Source organism: Ranitomeya imitator, chromosome 2 (assembly GCF_032444005.1).
Source record: "Ranitomeya imitator isolate aRanImi1 chromosome 2, aRanImi1.pri, whole genome shotgun sequence".
Lineage (NCBI taxonomy): Eukaryota > Metazoa > Chordata > Amphibia > Anura > Dendrobatidae > Ranitomeya > Ranitomeya imitator.
The window spans coordinates 128,580,781-128,596,915 of record NC_091283.1 but is presented as its reverse complement, the minus strand read 5'-3'; the positions used below and the strand labels follow the sequence as shown (position 1 = coordinate 128,596,915).

General features: G+C 47.9%; 1 protein-coding gene across 1 annotated transcript in view; it reads right to left on the bottom strand.

Moving 5' to 3' along the window:
* Positions 1-13,959, bottom strand: part of SLC16A2 (solute carrier family 16 member 2) — a 204,191-nt gene extending 190,232 nt beyond the window's left edge. Inside the window, exon 1 of the mRNA XM_069747228.1 lies at positions 13,641-13,959. Coding sequence (XP_069603329.1) covers positions 13,641-13,944 — 304 coding nt within the window. The 5' untranslated portion in view covers positions 13,945-13,959. The remainder of the gene's footprint in view (positions 1-13,640) is intronic.
* Positions 13,960-16,135: the final 2,176 nt, after the last annotated feature.

Sequence of the window (16,135 nt, the reverse complement as noted above, 5' to 3'; positions counted from 1 at the left end):
ATGCCCTGAGCTACAAGGTCGCCCAGATGAGCCCCCCACCCTGAGGGGCTTGCGTCCGTTGTTAGGACCTTTGATATCGGGATTACCCATGGAACTCCCTGGGAAAGATTTTCCTGCAATGTCCACCAAGTTAGAGAGAGATTGGTGCGAGGAGACAATGTTAACCGCCCGTCTAAATGCTCTCCTAGGCGGATTTGCTCGGACAGTAGCTGCCATTGGAGATCCCTGGAATGTAGTTGGGCCCACTGGACTGCCGGGATGCAAGAGGTCATAGAGCCTAACAGTGACATGCCCTGTCGGAGAGTTATAGAGGGGAGAGATTGTACTCTTGATGCTAAGCTTTTTATCTTTTGTAATTTGCCCTCTGGGAGCCGGCATTCCATTTTTCTGGAGTCTAGAGTGAGACCTAGGTACTCCTGAACCTGAGAAGGCACCAGTTTGGATTTCTCTAGGTTTATTAGCCAGCCCAGGTTTTTTAGAGATTGAATCACTAAATCTAGCTGATTCTTGCAATGTTGCTGGGAGGAGCCTATCACCAGGAAATCGTCCAGATATGGAACGATCAGGGTGTTTTCTTCCCTGAGGTGAGCCATTACCTCCGCGACCAGCTTTGTAAAAACCCTCGGGGCTATTGCTAGGCCGAATGGAAGAGCTGTAAACTGGAAGTGTCTTAGGACTCCCTTGATGTGGATTGCCATTCTGAGGAATCTCTGGTGATCCTTGTGTATTGGGACGTGATAATATGCGTCCTTCAAGTCCAGGACCACCATGAAACACTGAGGAAACAGCATTTTGATTGATGACTTTATCGTTTCCATTTTGAATGCTTGAACCTCTAAGTAATTGTTTAGATTCTTCAGATTGATAATGGTCCTGAAGGAACCATCTGGTTTTTTCCTCAGGAATAGAGGGGAATAGTACCCTTGCCCTCTTTCTTGAGGGGGAACTTCTAGGAGTACTCCTTTTTTTACTAACCCCACAATCTCGTTTTCTAGAGTTAACTGTTCTTCTGCTGAGGATCTGGTAGATGTTACCTTGAAGGAGGGACGAGGGTACCTCTTGAATGTTAACCTCAGTCCTGATTCTATGATGTTTAGGATCCAATGACTGGAGGTGATCTTTTTCCAGGCTGGGAGAAAGAGAGATAATCTCCCTCCCACCTGGGGTGAACCTTCATTGTGGAGGTTTCTCTGCCTTTATGAGGCCATCAGTATCCTCTAGTGGGAAACAGTTATGTCCCCCCGAGGAAGAAGTAGATGATGAGGATGAGTCGGAGGAGACGGAGGACGCTGAACTCTCACTACCACTTTCGGATTTTGAGGCTGGAGATGGAGACCTATGCCTGGTCTTTCTCCTTTTTTTTCCACTTTTTAGTGACCTAAAAGTGTCCTCTACTTGTTCTTTAATTAGGCTCTTAAGATCTGAAGCAAACCCTGGAAGGTTTTCAGACACAGTTTGTTGAATGCAAGTATTGCATAGTCTTTTATCACATGTAGGTGGAAGGTCCTCTCTACAGATGGCGCAACTTTTGTGTTTAGTTTTAGCTACGCTTTTCCTCCCCTAAAAAGAGACAAATAACAATCTTACTGTCTCTGACATTCACGAAGATCCACTTACCACCTCCAGGACCCATAAATACCGATTGGGGGTTCTCTGCCTCTGGCTTTCTCCCCGACGCCGTACTGGACTCCTTACTGTGTTGAGACCTTTGGCGTTCTTTGCTGGTGTCCTGGTGCACTTTCTGCTGCCGCCTTTTTTGCTGCTGCTGCTGCTGTGGCGATACTGCAGGTGGAGGTGATTCGGGCGGAGGTGATGCTGGGTCACTCATACTGCTGCTGGTCTGCGTGCCTTGAACTCGGCTGAGTTGTCGCTCCTATTCCCCTTGAAGCTCCTGCCTATTACTGCAGAGCCACCAAGAGGATGAGGGTTCTACTATTTGAACCCTCCCGCCGCTTCCCTGCACCTGCGCAGTAGCGACTGATCATATGAGGAGCGGTCGGCGCCTGCGCAGTAATCCGACTCAAAAAACACGCTCTAGCGGTAATCCGCGCCATCCGACCGGAAGACCCGCCGGCGCCTGCGCAGTGCGCATCAAGCGCCCCGCCGAAACATACCGGCGGCTTCAGAAGCACCCCCGGCGCCTGCGCAATGCACACCAAGCGCCCGGCTGGAGCCACGCCGGCGCCTGCGCAGAGCGCGCCCCGGCCAGAAGCCCCGCCGGCGCCCACGCAGTGTACACCAAGCGCCCGGCTGGAGCCACGCCGGCGCCTGCGCAGAGCGCACCAAGCGCCCGGCCGGAAGCACCGCCGGCGCCTGCGCATACCGGCGCTCTGCAGACCTCGCGAGACCCAGCTGGATACCGGGCCTGCGCAAAGCAGCGCCCGGAAGCAGATATGCGCTGCTGACCGGCACCCCCGGTCCTATGCAGCCCCAGTAGCACAATACCTGCACGCCTGATGGCGATGCAGTGTGCAGACTGACGCTTGATTTAGGGAGGGTCGTGCTGCACCTCCCGCAACCACAGAGGGACCCCCCTGGATGTTGCCGCTGCTGCATCTTACCTGGGGAGGTGACCGCGAACTCCTTGTCACCTCCCCCGCACACCCTGTCGGCCCACTGGCTCCCAGCGGTGGCGCTTCGGGTCACCACCCTAGCCGAGGCAGAGGGACCCCAGCTGCCTGAATCGGACTGGTTGGCCCCGGATCCAACGACGAACTGGTAAGTCCGTAGGTCTCCCATCAAGGACAGGAAACCAACTGATGCAGGAGAGTGGTACCGCCTTTTTATCCGTAGGTTTCCTGTCCTTGGTGGGCGGATCCCCTCTCTCCGTGGTGCCGTCATGGGCGATCAGAGAAAAAGAGATTATATTATACTCACCCAGGGGCGGTCCCGGTCCGGTCCGATGGGCGTCGTGGTCCGGGGCCTCCCATCTTCTTACGATGACGTCCTCTTCTTGTCTTCACGCTGCGGCTCCGGCGCAGGTGTACTTTGTCTGCCCTGTTGAGGGCAGAGCTAAGTATTGCAGTGCGCAGGCGTCGGGAAAGGTCAGAGACGCCCAGCGCCTGCGCACTGCAGTACTTTCCTCTGCCCTCAACAGGGCAGACAAAGTACGCCTGCGCCGGAGCGTGAATACAAGAAGAGGGCGTCATCGTAAGAAGATGGGAGGGACCGGACCGCGACGCCCATCGTACCGAGATCGCCCCTGGGTGAGTATAATCTAACCTCTTTATCATTTTTCAGGACACAGCGGGGGCTTATCTACAGCATTCCAGAAAGCTGTAGATAAGCCCCTGACGCTGGTGGGCTTAGCTCACCTTCCATTTTGGGGGTGACAGGTTCCCTTTAACTTTAACCCTTTTAGAGATGATTTCATCTTCAACTTAACGGTTCACAATAACAGTAATTTTGACCAGGGATGCTCAAACTTTTACATGCCACTGGATATGTAAGTAAAGTGCCCAAGTCTGAAATTGCAGCCCTAGAGTGTTTCAAAAGGGGATGTCGCTTTTCACCAAATCCTAGTCCTGACACATTTGAGAAAAAAATTTAAGGAAATAACACACGTTAAACTCATTATCCTCTGGTCTAAAGGTACCTTCACACTGAACAATTTAACAACGATTTCGCTAGCGATCCGTGACGTTGCAGCGTCCTGGCTAGCGATATCGTTGTGTTTGACACGCAGCAGCGATCAGAATCCTGCTGTGCCATCGTTGGTCGGAGCAGAAAGTCCAGAACTTTATTTCGTCGCTGGATCTCCCGCAGACATCGCTGAATCGGCGTGTGTGACGCCGATTCAGCGATGTCTTCACTGGTAACCAGGGTAAACATCGGGTTACTAAGCACAGGGCACTACATACTTACATTCCGGTGTCTGTCCCCCGGCGCTCTGCATCCCTGCACGGTCAGCGCCGGCCGGCCGTAAAGCACAGCGGTGATGTCACCGCTCGGCTTTACGGCCAGCCGGCGCTCACAGTCAGTGCAGGAAGCAGAGCGCCGGGGGACAGACACCGGAATGTAAGTATGTAGTGTTTTTTTTTGTACATTTACACTGGTAACCAGGGTAAACATCGGGTTACTAAGTGCGGCCCTGCGCCTGGGAGCCTGGGAGCTTTCTAGGTAAGTTCCCACGATCTATGAACAGCCAGCAGAGGGCGCCTCACCGCAAATGAAGCTAAATATAGATCATTGACCTATTTTTAGCTTCATTCCCCGGGGTTTTGCAGCAAGGAGCAGCCTGCATTAGCGGAACTCCTTGCTGCAAAATGTTTTAACCCCTTCAGAAGGATTTACATCGTTGGACTTTACAGATCTGCGGAGGGTAAGTATATTGTTGGTTTATTATGTTTTTTCTTTCACAGATCGAGGGTCTTCAGTGATTGGATTGGGCGTTAAATAAAATATTACAACAACCTTTGTTTTTATTTCATTAAAATAATTTTTAATAATGTGTGTGGTTTTTTTTAACCCTTTCATTCAATTGGATTAATAATGGATAGGTGTCATAATTGACGCCTCTCCATTATTAATTAGGCTTAATGTCACCTTACAATAGCAAGGTGGCATTAACCCTTCATTACCCCATATCCCACCGCTACACGGGAATGGGAAGAGAGTGGCCAAGTGCCAGAATAGGCGCATCTTCCAGATGTGCCTTTTCTGGGGTGGCTGGGGGCAGGTGTTTTTAGCCAGGGGGGGGCCAATAACCATGGACCCTCTCCAGGCTATTAATATCTGTCCTCAGTCACTGGCTTTACTACTCTGGCGGAGAAAATTGCGCAGGAGCCCACGCCAATTTTTTCCGCCATTTAACCCTTTAATTTAGTAGATAGAACGGCCAAATTTTGCATACACACACTACTAACATTAGTAGTGTGGATTATGCAAAAAAAATGGTGATATGAGATGGTTTACTGTATGTAAACCAGGTCTCATATCATGTCGGGTTTAGGAAGGAGAAAGCAAAAGCCGGCAATTGAATTACCAGCTTTTTGCTATCTCGCGCTGTATGAAGGAATAATATATATATATCTACTGACATATATATATATATATATATATATATATATATATATATATATATATATATATATATATATATATATATATATATATAGACAGTATATATGTTTTTATTTTTTTTTTAACACATGGATCCCTTGTATAGGCGTATGTCGGTTTGGCAAGCCTGCGATAAAAACACGCAGTACGGCTGCCATACGGATTACATACGGAGGATGCCATGCGCAAAAAACGGTGACACACCCTGCCTACGGAGGAGCTACGGACCACTATTTTCGGGACTTTTCAGCGTATTACGGCCGTAATATACGGACCGTATTTGCATACGCTGAGTGTGACGCCGGCCTAACTGTGAGTCTTCATTGATGATGTGTGTATTGGATTGGTTGTGGCACTGACAGCCAATCAATGAGCTCAAAACCTCTGCCAGTGTAGATGGAACGCACCGCCCAGAGTCACTGATTGGCTGCAGTTCTCAATGTGAAGTTAGCGCCACAGTCCATGCCAGTTACCAAGAAGGGAGTTAGAGACTCACTGGAGGACTGGGGGCCGATGAGTAGAACGCGGTTTGTTTCTTTTTTTTTACACCAAACTGTATTGGCGTACAAAGATTTTTGAAAAGGTTTGCTGTTTCTAGCTCGCTTTGTTTAACAAAACAATTAGCTTGGTGACAGAATTTCAGCTGCACCACTATTCCCAACCTTTCATACACAAAATAAAAACTACAAACACGTTTATAATCAAAATGTTATTAACTTAATAAACAAAACAAGAAGAAAAATATAAACTCCCGGGTTGAATAATAGCCCTGGATAAGGAATAAGCCATCATATATAATAAACCATTTATTTTTTACTAAAACATCAAGCTGGGCTATAAGCGAGTTAATATATGTATAGATGGATTAATCACCAAATGTCTGTGGAGATTACAGGTATACTCACTGGGCCCTAAAACATGAATAGGAACAAGCAGCTCACATTTCACTTAATACTATAGCATGACAGCGGCAGGAGTGCCCCTCGTCCGGCAAATGTTAGCTAATGGAAGTAAGCCATCTGTCCGTTGGATGGCAGATGGTATCACCTCACATCAATAAATAGATTTCTGCTTAATGTGTTCACAGCATAGGACGCGGAGCGTGTTACCTATCTGATGAAACAATGCCTCGCTTAGTAGGATGCTTGTGTGTAATCCCAGATTACTCTGAAGGTTGCAGGTATGTATGCTCCATGCCTATGTATTAGGATAATGTAACAGGCATCGGTTTTTTACATCGGTGAAGAGAGGAAGACTTTCTACTGATATTCAGTTAAAAAGAGGCCCCAAACAACATGGGTTCCTCTCTCGTAAATACTAGTTAGTTATCCTAATTACTCTCAACACAATCTTTGACTTGTCATGAACTCTATTGCTCCTTCCATACTGGAGCATAGGCCTTTACTGTCCACTCAATCCCCTTGGGCTTACTTTTTTTTTCCCCTCTAATTTGAACAGAAAAATATTCTACATGCAATCATAAAGCTATTATACGCTATATGTAGAGTTAGATTCTTCCTGAAGAGCGCTGCCCCTATAGAAGTATAGTGCAGTACATACCGACACTAGGAAGCATGGTATAGCGGCACAGAGAGACTGTATGGAATTCAGAAGAGGAAATCAAAAGTTTACCATGTGATTCTGTGCCGTATGCATGGAGTCTTATTATTCTGCATCCAAAAATATCGAGGTGCTAAAATCTCAAAGTATGGTGCAAGCAAGTCATAAGCAAGCACAGGAATTAAAATCTTAAAGGGAATCTGTCACCTTTTTCGTATATAAGCTTCGGCCTGCACAGGAGTCGCGACAGAAGCAAGGAAGAGGACGTCATCGCATGAAGATGGGAGGGGCCAGACCCAGACCGCGATGCCCATCGGACCGGACCGCCCCCCAGGTGAGTATAATATAACTTGTTTTTCTCTTTCAGGTTACATCGGGGGCTTATCTACAGCATTACAGAATGCCGTAAATAAGCCCCTGATGTAGGTGGCCGCAGCTTATATACGAAACAGTTGGTAACAGATTCCCTTTAAAGGTTAGGGGTTACCTGTAATCATCATTCATTTTCAGACCCTTGAGTCACTACTCACGGACAATCAGTGAAGCTGGGTAGTCAAGAGGTCCGGGGTCAGATACCAAGAGATTATCGTAAACTTAGGGGAAAGTTCAGGTGATGGACAGAATTCTAGGACAGTAAAAAATCGAGACAAAAGGGCTTCTTAAAAGGAAGAAGAAAGGCAAATCAAAGGTCGGGCAACAAAGATCAGAATAAGAACTCCTAGCACACAGACCAATTGAGCCAAGCTACAACTGGCAGTAGTTGGAGGCAAAGAGTCAAGTAATCACTCCGAACAGAAGATACATGGAAAAAAAACCCTGTGTGCCCTGGCCCAGATTGCACGGCGGAGCCGTCCGTCACCATACTGACAGCTCAGGACAGCCCCAGCCTCCAACTGGACAGCTCAGCCGTCCATCACCATACTGACAGCTCAACAGCTGGACGGTCACTCACTGCATCCAGACACACCGATAAGAGGAATCGTGACACTCCCGATATGCAGTTTGCAATCTGATCCAAGTTTTAGATTTTCCTTTTTTGGGAGTGGTCTCCTCCATAAATATAGGCTCTGCATATCCAGGGTGCTGCTTGACTTCATGAGCTCAAATAAACCCTGCTTCTATCCTGCACCAATTTCCACTTGTGCTTTCCTTACAGCTGATTTTCTCTAGCATTTCTGAGATATAATCTACCTTCCCCTATTAACATCCGTGCACATATTTTTCTTCCCCGATTTTGCTATTTCGAAAACTAAAAGAAGGAATGAGGAGAGCAGAGAGACATCAAAACTGAGGAGGAACTGATAGATTTGTAGTTTTTAAAAACCATTTAGAAAAGTTGCTTAACTTTGCATTTTGGAAACAAATGAGCAATTAAAAAAAAAAAATAAACAACGAAAATAAAAAAAAACCCTGGATGAATGCTTACACATACTTTAAAAATGGGGCTTGGTACATTATCAGGACCGGTATTATTTCGTTATGCCAAACAACTGGCTAGACATGTCTTATAGTCCTTCCTCCGCTTTACTCTGCAACAGATATGTGGAGTGCCATGGAATATCTCCAGGGACGTCGCAATGAAAATGGATGTGTTGTCTAAATGATACTATTAATTCACAGCTTCAATAGACTAATTACATTAACCCATCCATTATATCATCAACGTTTAAAGTTATATTACATCTGCCATAATTGTGATTCATATTGCTGTGTTATAATCAGGGGAGATCATGCAAAGACATATAAACGGCTGCAACTACTGTACATGCTATAGTGAAAGATGTTACACATCCAAATTACCAGTGATTAACACAACCTTCTTTGGAAGGAACAAACTGGAGATCCTGAGTAAGAAGCAAGCAAAAAAAAAAAAAGTTTATATCTGTTTCTAGGAAAGTGTAAAGAGTATTACACAAATAGGCAGAAAGTACACACATACATGACAAATTAGCACATATCATATAGCTAATACAAGGAAGCCTCTTAAGTGTTAGGCTACGTTCAGATTAGCGTTGCGCGCCGCTGCGTCGGCGACGCAACGCACGAAAAAACGCGTGCAAACGCACGCAAAAACGCTGCGTTTTGCTACGCGTGCGTCTTTTTTTGACGAAAATCGGACGCAAGAAAAATGCAACTTGTTGCATTTTCTTGCGTCCGACGCTAGCGTCAAAAACGACGCACGTGTCGGAAAACGCAGCAAGAAAAACGCATGCGTCCCCCATGTTAAACATAGGGGCGCATGACGCGTGCGTCGCCGCTGCGTTTCCCGACGCAGCGTCGGGAAACGCTAATCTGAACGTAGCCTTAAATAAACAACTAATGGTATATCATGACCATTTTACAAGTTGAGAGAATTTCAAGTATCTACGGTATAAATCTTTTGAACGAGAGCACTGTATGTAGTCACATAGACCTTGAAGACTACAGTGTCTGGGGTAATGTCTATAAGTAGGCACAGTCTCTTCCTTAGTTCCATTTTTAAAGGGAATCTGTCAGTAGGGTCACCACTTCTAAGTCGTCTATATGGGCATGTAGGTCATAGGAGGCAGAATAAATGATACTTTGAGAACTGCGATCTGTTATCTTATTCCAGAGAAATTCACGTGTTCTTAAAATGCAAATTAGATCTATGGGCCGGACCACTGATCTCCCAGAGAATCTGCCTCCAGAGCTTATTTGAAATAAAAGGAAGTGTTATCAGTGTGAGACATGTAGTGACTGACAGTCTGCTCTCCAGGTCTACATGTTTCACACCCATTCATTTAAAGGGAATCTGTCACCTAATTTTGGGCCTATAAACTGCAGCCACCGCCATCAGGGGCTTAGCTACAGCATTCTGTAATGCTGTAGATAAGCCCCCGATGTAACATGAAAGATAAGAAAAACAAGTTAGATTATACTCACCCAGGGGCGGTCCTGTCAAATGGGCATCACAGGTTCGGTCCGGCGCCTCCCATCTTCATAAGATGACGTCCTCTTCTTTGCTTCCTGCTGCGGCTCCGGCGTACTTTGTCTGTTGAGTGCAGAGCATAGTGCTGCAGTACGCAGGCGCTGTGCCTCTCTGACCTTTCCTGGCGCCTGCGCACTGCAGTACTTTGCTCTGCCCACGACAGGGCAGATAAAGTACACCTGCACAGGAGCCGCGACAGGAAACAAAGAAGAGGACGTCATCCTATGAAGATGGGAGGCGCTAGACCTGGACCGCGACGCTCATCGGACCGCCCCTGGATGAGTATAATCTAACTTTTTCTTATCTTTCAGGTTATATCGGGGGCTTATCTACAGCATTACAGAATGCTGTAGATGAGCCCCTGATGGCGGTGGCCGCTGTTTATAGGCCCAAATTTAGGTGACAGATTCCCTTTAAGATAAGCTCTGGAGGTAGATTCTTGGAGGGATCTCTGTCCGGCCCATAGATCTTAACAGCTCATTTACATATTAAGAAAAATACAGATTTCTCTGGAATAAGACATCGGATCACAGATAACAAGGTATCATTTGATTCACTTTCCCAGGACCGGCATGCTTAGGGTTTATCCTACTGACAAATGCCCTGTAGGGATTCACAAGTATGAGACATACACAAAATCTGGGAACAAACGATGATAAATTATAATCAATGGAATTTATATTTCTTCATATTAAAATCAAATTGGCCCAGCATGGACACAACTTACATGAAGCTACAAACGTGTGAGTGTGATCTGCGGAGGCAGAGTCTACACAATGCCAATCTGAATTAATTATACAGAAATAAGGATTATATTATCATTCAGTGCTGGACCATATTGAATATTTTTCCCCCCATTATTAGTCTTGCTTACTGCTTATTTAATAAGATTACGAGTCTAAAATTGTGGTTCTTCTGAAGTTCGGGAACTCCGAAAAATGTTGAGGATACACCTCTCCGATATTGCCATTACTGCATACTGGATGTTTTCATGGACACACAAGCAGCAGCAGCAGCAGCGCAGTTTATCCACATCTCCTACTACTTCATTACTTTAAATTGAACTCAGATGTCTAATACCATTATGTACAAACCAAGTGATGGGAAAAGGATGTACTGGAGTTCAGTGACTAACAAGTACCGGTACTTTGTGTACTGCAGAGTGGAGTCGTGTTTATTCATTGTGAATGAGAGGCAGATGAAGGAATTGTGACAATAATCTTCTGATATTTACTAAATAAAAGACATTCCGCATTGTCTCTCCAAGTAACTAAGGGCCATTAACATTCACTATTGACGGCTAACTATTCCAGTCGGACTCACCAGCTTCTTCCTGGAGGGGAGTAAGTGTCCTGGATGTACTAGATCAGGTAAAGGCTAATCCTACAGAGTACAAGGGGTCTTACAGTCCTTCCAGACGAGCCACATTCACCCCGTGAATATACAGACTACTTGTATAACTGTTAGCAGTGGTCCACAGCCTATGCTGTCCGCTTACAACCCCACCTTGCCCTACCCTGGCGCTGTTACTAATACAGAATATCATATTTTCTAAGGTTTACCATAAGACAGGAGTACAAGGTTGTAATTGAACTTGTGCCTTTCTGTGTGCAAAATTACAACTCCCAACATGCCTGGTCTACTCATTACTTCCACTGGTACCAGCTGGATCTTTTTAATTTATCGATTGCTGGTCTGTGCCACATTCTGTGCAATGTGAGTGACCATCCTGAATGTGGCATGTCCCACGCAGCCGGCGTCATCATTCACATTTCTATAGTTTTTACATCTGTGATATTACCATCAGACTACAACCCTCATTACCTACAATAAACAGAACATTGGTAGTGGTAGTTCTCTGCTCAAGAGATGAAAACCAGCATGTGCAGTAATGTTATATGTGGCACCCGGTCCACGTGTACCCAGGCTGTGCAGTAATGTTATATGTGGCACCAGGTCCACGTGTACCCAGGCTGTGCAGTAATGTTATGTGTGGCACCAGGTCCACGTGTACCCAGACAGTGAGGTAATGTTATATGTGGCACCAGGTCCACGTGCACCCAGGCTGTGCAGTAATGTTATATGTGGCACCAGGTCCACGTGTACCCAGGCTGTGCAGTAATGTTATATGTGGCACCAGGTCCACGTGTACCCAGGTCCACGTGTACCCAGGCTGTGCAGTAATGTTATGTGTGACACCAGGTCCACGTGTACCCAGGCTGTGCAGTAATGTTATATGTGGAACCAGGTCCACGTGTACCCAGGCTGTGCAGTAATGTTATATGTGGAACCAGGTCCACGTGTACCCAGGCTGTGCAGTAATGTTATATGTGGAACCAGGTCCACGTGTACCCAGGCTGTGCAGTAATGTTATATGTGGAACCAGGTCCACGTGTACCCAGGCTGTGCAGTAATGTTATATGTGGAACCAGGTCCACGTGTACCCAGGCTGTGCAGTAATGTTATATGTGGCACCAGGTCCACGTGTACCCAGGCTGTGCAGTAATGTTATGTGTGACACCAGGTCCACGTGTACCCAGGCTGTGCAGTAATGTTATATGTGGCACCAGGTCCACGTGTACACAGGCGATGCAGTAATGTTATGTGTGGCACCAGGTGCACGTGTACCCAGGCTGTACAGTAATGTTATTTGTGGCACCAGGTCCATGTGCAGTAATGTTACGTGTGGCATATTCAGGCTGTGCGGTCATCATATCCAGTAATGTTTTTACCAGTCCAGCTGCCTGGCACATGGGGCACACGATACGGTGCAGGGTTATGAGGGTGCACGGTGGGTAGTGCAGCTGCCCGGCATATGGGGCACATTATATGGTGCAGGGTTATGAGGGTGCACGGTGGGTATACATGGGGCACACGATACGGTGCAGGGTTCTGAGGGTGCACGGTGGGTAGTGCAGCTGCCTGGCACATGGGGCACACGATACGGTGCAGGGTTTTGAGGGTGCACGGTGGGTAGTGCAGCTGCCCGGCACATGGGGCACACGATACGGTGCAGGGTTTTGAGGGTGCACGGTGGGTAGTGCAGCTGCCCAGCACATGGGGCACATTATATGGTGCAGGGTTATGAGGGTGCACGGTGGGTATACATGGGGCACACGATACGGTGCAGGGTTATGAGGGTGCACGGTGGGTATACATGGGGCACACGATACGGTGCAGGGTTATGAGGGTGCACGGTGGGTATACATGGGGCACACGATACGGTGCAGGGTTATGAGGGTGCACGGTGGGTAGTGCAGCTGCCCGGCACATGGGGCACATGATACGCTGCAGGGTTATGAGGGTGCACGGTGGGTAGTGCAGCTGCCCGGCACATGGGGCATATTATATGGTGCAGGGTTATGAGGGTGCACGGTGGGTATACATGGGGCACACGATACGGTGCAGGGTTATGAAGGTGCACGGTGGGTATACATGGGGCACACGATACGGTGCAGGGTTATGAGGGTGCACGGTGTGTATACATGGGGCACACGATACGGTGCAGGGTTATGAGGGAGCACGGTGGGTATACATGGGGCACACGATACGGTGCAGGGTTATGAGGGAGCACGGTGTGTATACATGGGGCACACGATACGGTGCAGGGTTATGAGGGTGCACGGTGTGTATACATGGGGCACACGATACGGTGCAGGGTTATGAGGGAGCACGGTGTGTATACATGGGGCACACGATACGGTGCAGGGTTATGAGGGAGCACGGTGTGTATACATGGGGCACACGATACGGTGCAGGGTTATGAGGGTGCACGGTGTGTATACATGGGGCACACGATACGGTGCAGGGTTATGAGGGTGCACGGTGTGTATACATGGGGCACACGATACGGTGCAGGGTTATGAGGGAGCACGGTGTGTATACATGGGGCACACGATACGGTGCAGGGTTATGAGGGAGCACGGTGTGTAGTGCAGCAGCCGGGAGCCGCACACGCTCGGGAGCCGCACTGACACCACACGTGGACGCTGTGTCTGTCACACACTGAGGGAAGTTGTGAGCGCAGCTCCGGGCTGGAGTGCGGGGAGGAGGCGGCGGCCCCGGTTACCTGTCCTGAAGTCCATGCCGTGCTCCTCGCTGGTGTCCATCTCGCCCTGCAGCATAACGTACAGGATCCCGAATGAGTTCTGGATGCCGAAGATGGAGCCGCTGCACCAGGTGGCCGCCAGTGCCACCACCCAGCCAAAGCCGCCCTCAGGGACTCTGCTCCGCACTTCTTTCTCTCGACTGCCATGTGAGGGCACCTCAGCGGGCACCGGCACCCCTTCCGGGGCTCCCCCGAGCAGGCTGTCCCGCATCCCCTGCTCTTCCCCCGGTGGCAGGTTCTCGTCCTCCTCCGTCTCTTCTTCCATCGTCTGGCTCTCCTCCTCCTCAGAGCTCCCTCCCAGCAGCCTCCCATGCCTCCGCCCCACGCCTCCCTCCATGCCCCGGTCTACCTGCTCCGGCAGACGCCACAGTGCGACGCAGAACCGCTTACCTCAGCTCACCTCACCGTGCGGCATAGCTCGCTCTATACACACCGGCACCGTGTGTACGGCCCCTATACACTGTATATACCGCACCTATACACTGTATATACCGCACCTATACACTGTATATACACACCAGCACCGTGTGTACGGCCCCTATACACTGTATATACCGCACCTATACACTGTATATACCGCACCTATACACTGTATATACACACCAGCACCGTGTGTACGGCCCCTATACACTGTATATACCGCACCTATACACTGTATATACACACCAGCACCGTGTGTACGGCCCCTACACACTGTATATACCGCACCTATACACTGTACATACACACCAGCACCGTGTGTACGGCCCCTATACACTCTATATACCGCACCTATACACTGTACATACCGCACCTATACACTGTATATACCGCACCTATACACTGTATATACACACCAGCAACGTGTGTACGGCCCCTACACACTGTATATACCGCACCTATACAATGTATATACCGCACCTATACACTGTATATACACACCAGCAACGTGTGTACGGCCCCTATACACTATATACCGCACCTATACAATGTATATACCGCACCTATACACTGTATATACACACCAGCAACGTGTGTACGGCCCCTATACACTATATACCGCACCTATACAATGCATATACCGCACCTATACATACACTGTATATACACACCACCAGCAACGTGTGTACGGCCCCTATACACTCTATATACCGCACCTATACACTGTACATACCGCACCTATACACTGTATATACCGCACCTATACACTGTATATACACACCAGCAACGTGTGTATGGCCCCTACACACTGTATATACCGCACCTATACACTGTATATACACACCAGCAACGTGTGTACGGCCCCTACACACTGTATATACCGCACCTATACAATGTATATACCGCACCTATACACTGTATATACACACCAGCAACGTGTGTACGGCCCCTATACACTATATACCGCACCTATACAATGCATATACCGCACCTATACATACACTGTATATACACACCAGCAACGTGTGTACGGCCCCTATACACTCTATATACCGCACCTATACACTGTACATACCGCACCTATACACTGTATATACCGCACCTATACACTGTATATACACACCAGCAACGTGTGTATGGCCCCTACACACTGTATATACCGCACCTATACAATGTATATACCGCACCTATACACTGTATATACACACCAGCAACGTGTGTACGGACCCTATACACTATATACCGCACCTATACAATGTATATACCGCACCTATACATACACTGTATATACACACCAGCAACGTGTGTACGGCCCCTATACACTCTATATACCGCACCTATACACTGTACATACCGCACCTATACACTGTATATACACACCGGCACCGTGTGTACGGCCCCTATACACTGTATATACCGCACCTATACACTGTATATGCACACCAGCACCGTGTGTACGGCCCCTATACACTGTATATACCGCACCTATACACTGTATATACACACCAGCACCGTGTGTACGGCCCCTACACACTGTATATACCGCACCTATACAATGTATATACCGCACCTATACACTGTATATACACAACAGCAACGTGTGTACGGCCCCTATACACTGTATATACCGCACCTATACAATGTATATACCGCACCTATACATACACTGTATATACACACCAGCAACGTGTGTACGGCCCCTATACACTCTATATACCGCACCCATACACTGTACATACCGCACCTATACACTGTATATACACACCGGCACCGTGTGTACGGCCCCTATACACTGTATATACCGCACCTATACACTGTATATACACACCAGCACCGTGTGTACGGCCCCTACACACTGTAGATACCGCACCTATACACTGTATATACACACCGGCACCGTGTGTACGGCCCCTATACACTGTATATACCGCACCTATACACTGTATATACACACCAGCACCGTGTGTACGGCCCCTACACACTGTAGATACCGCACCTATACACTGTATATACCGCACCTATACACTGTATATACA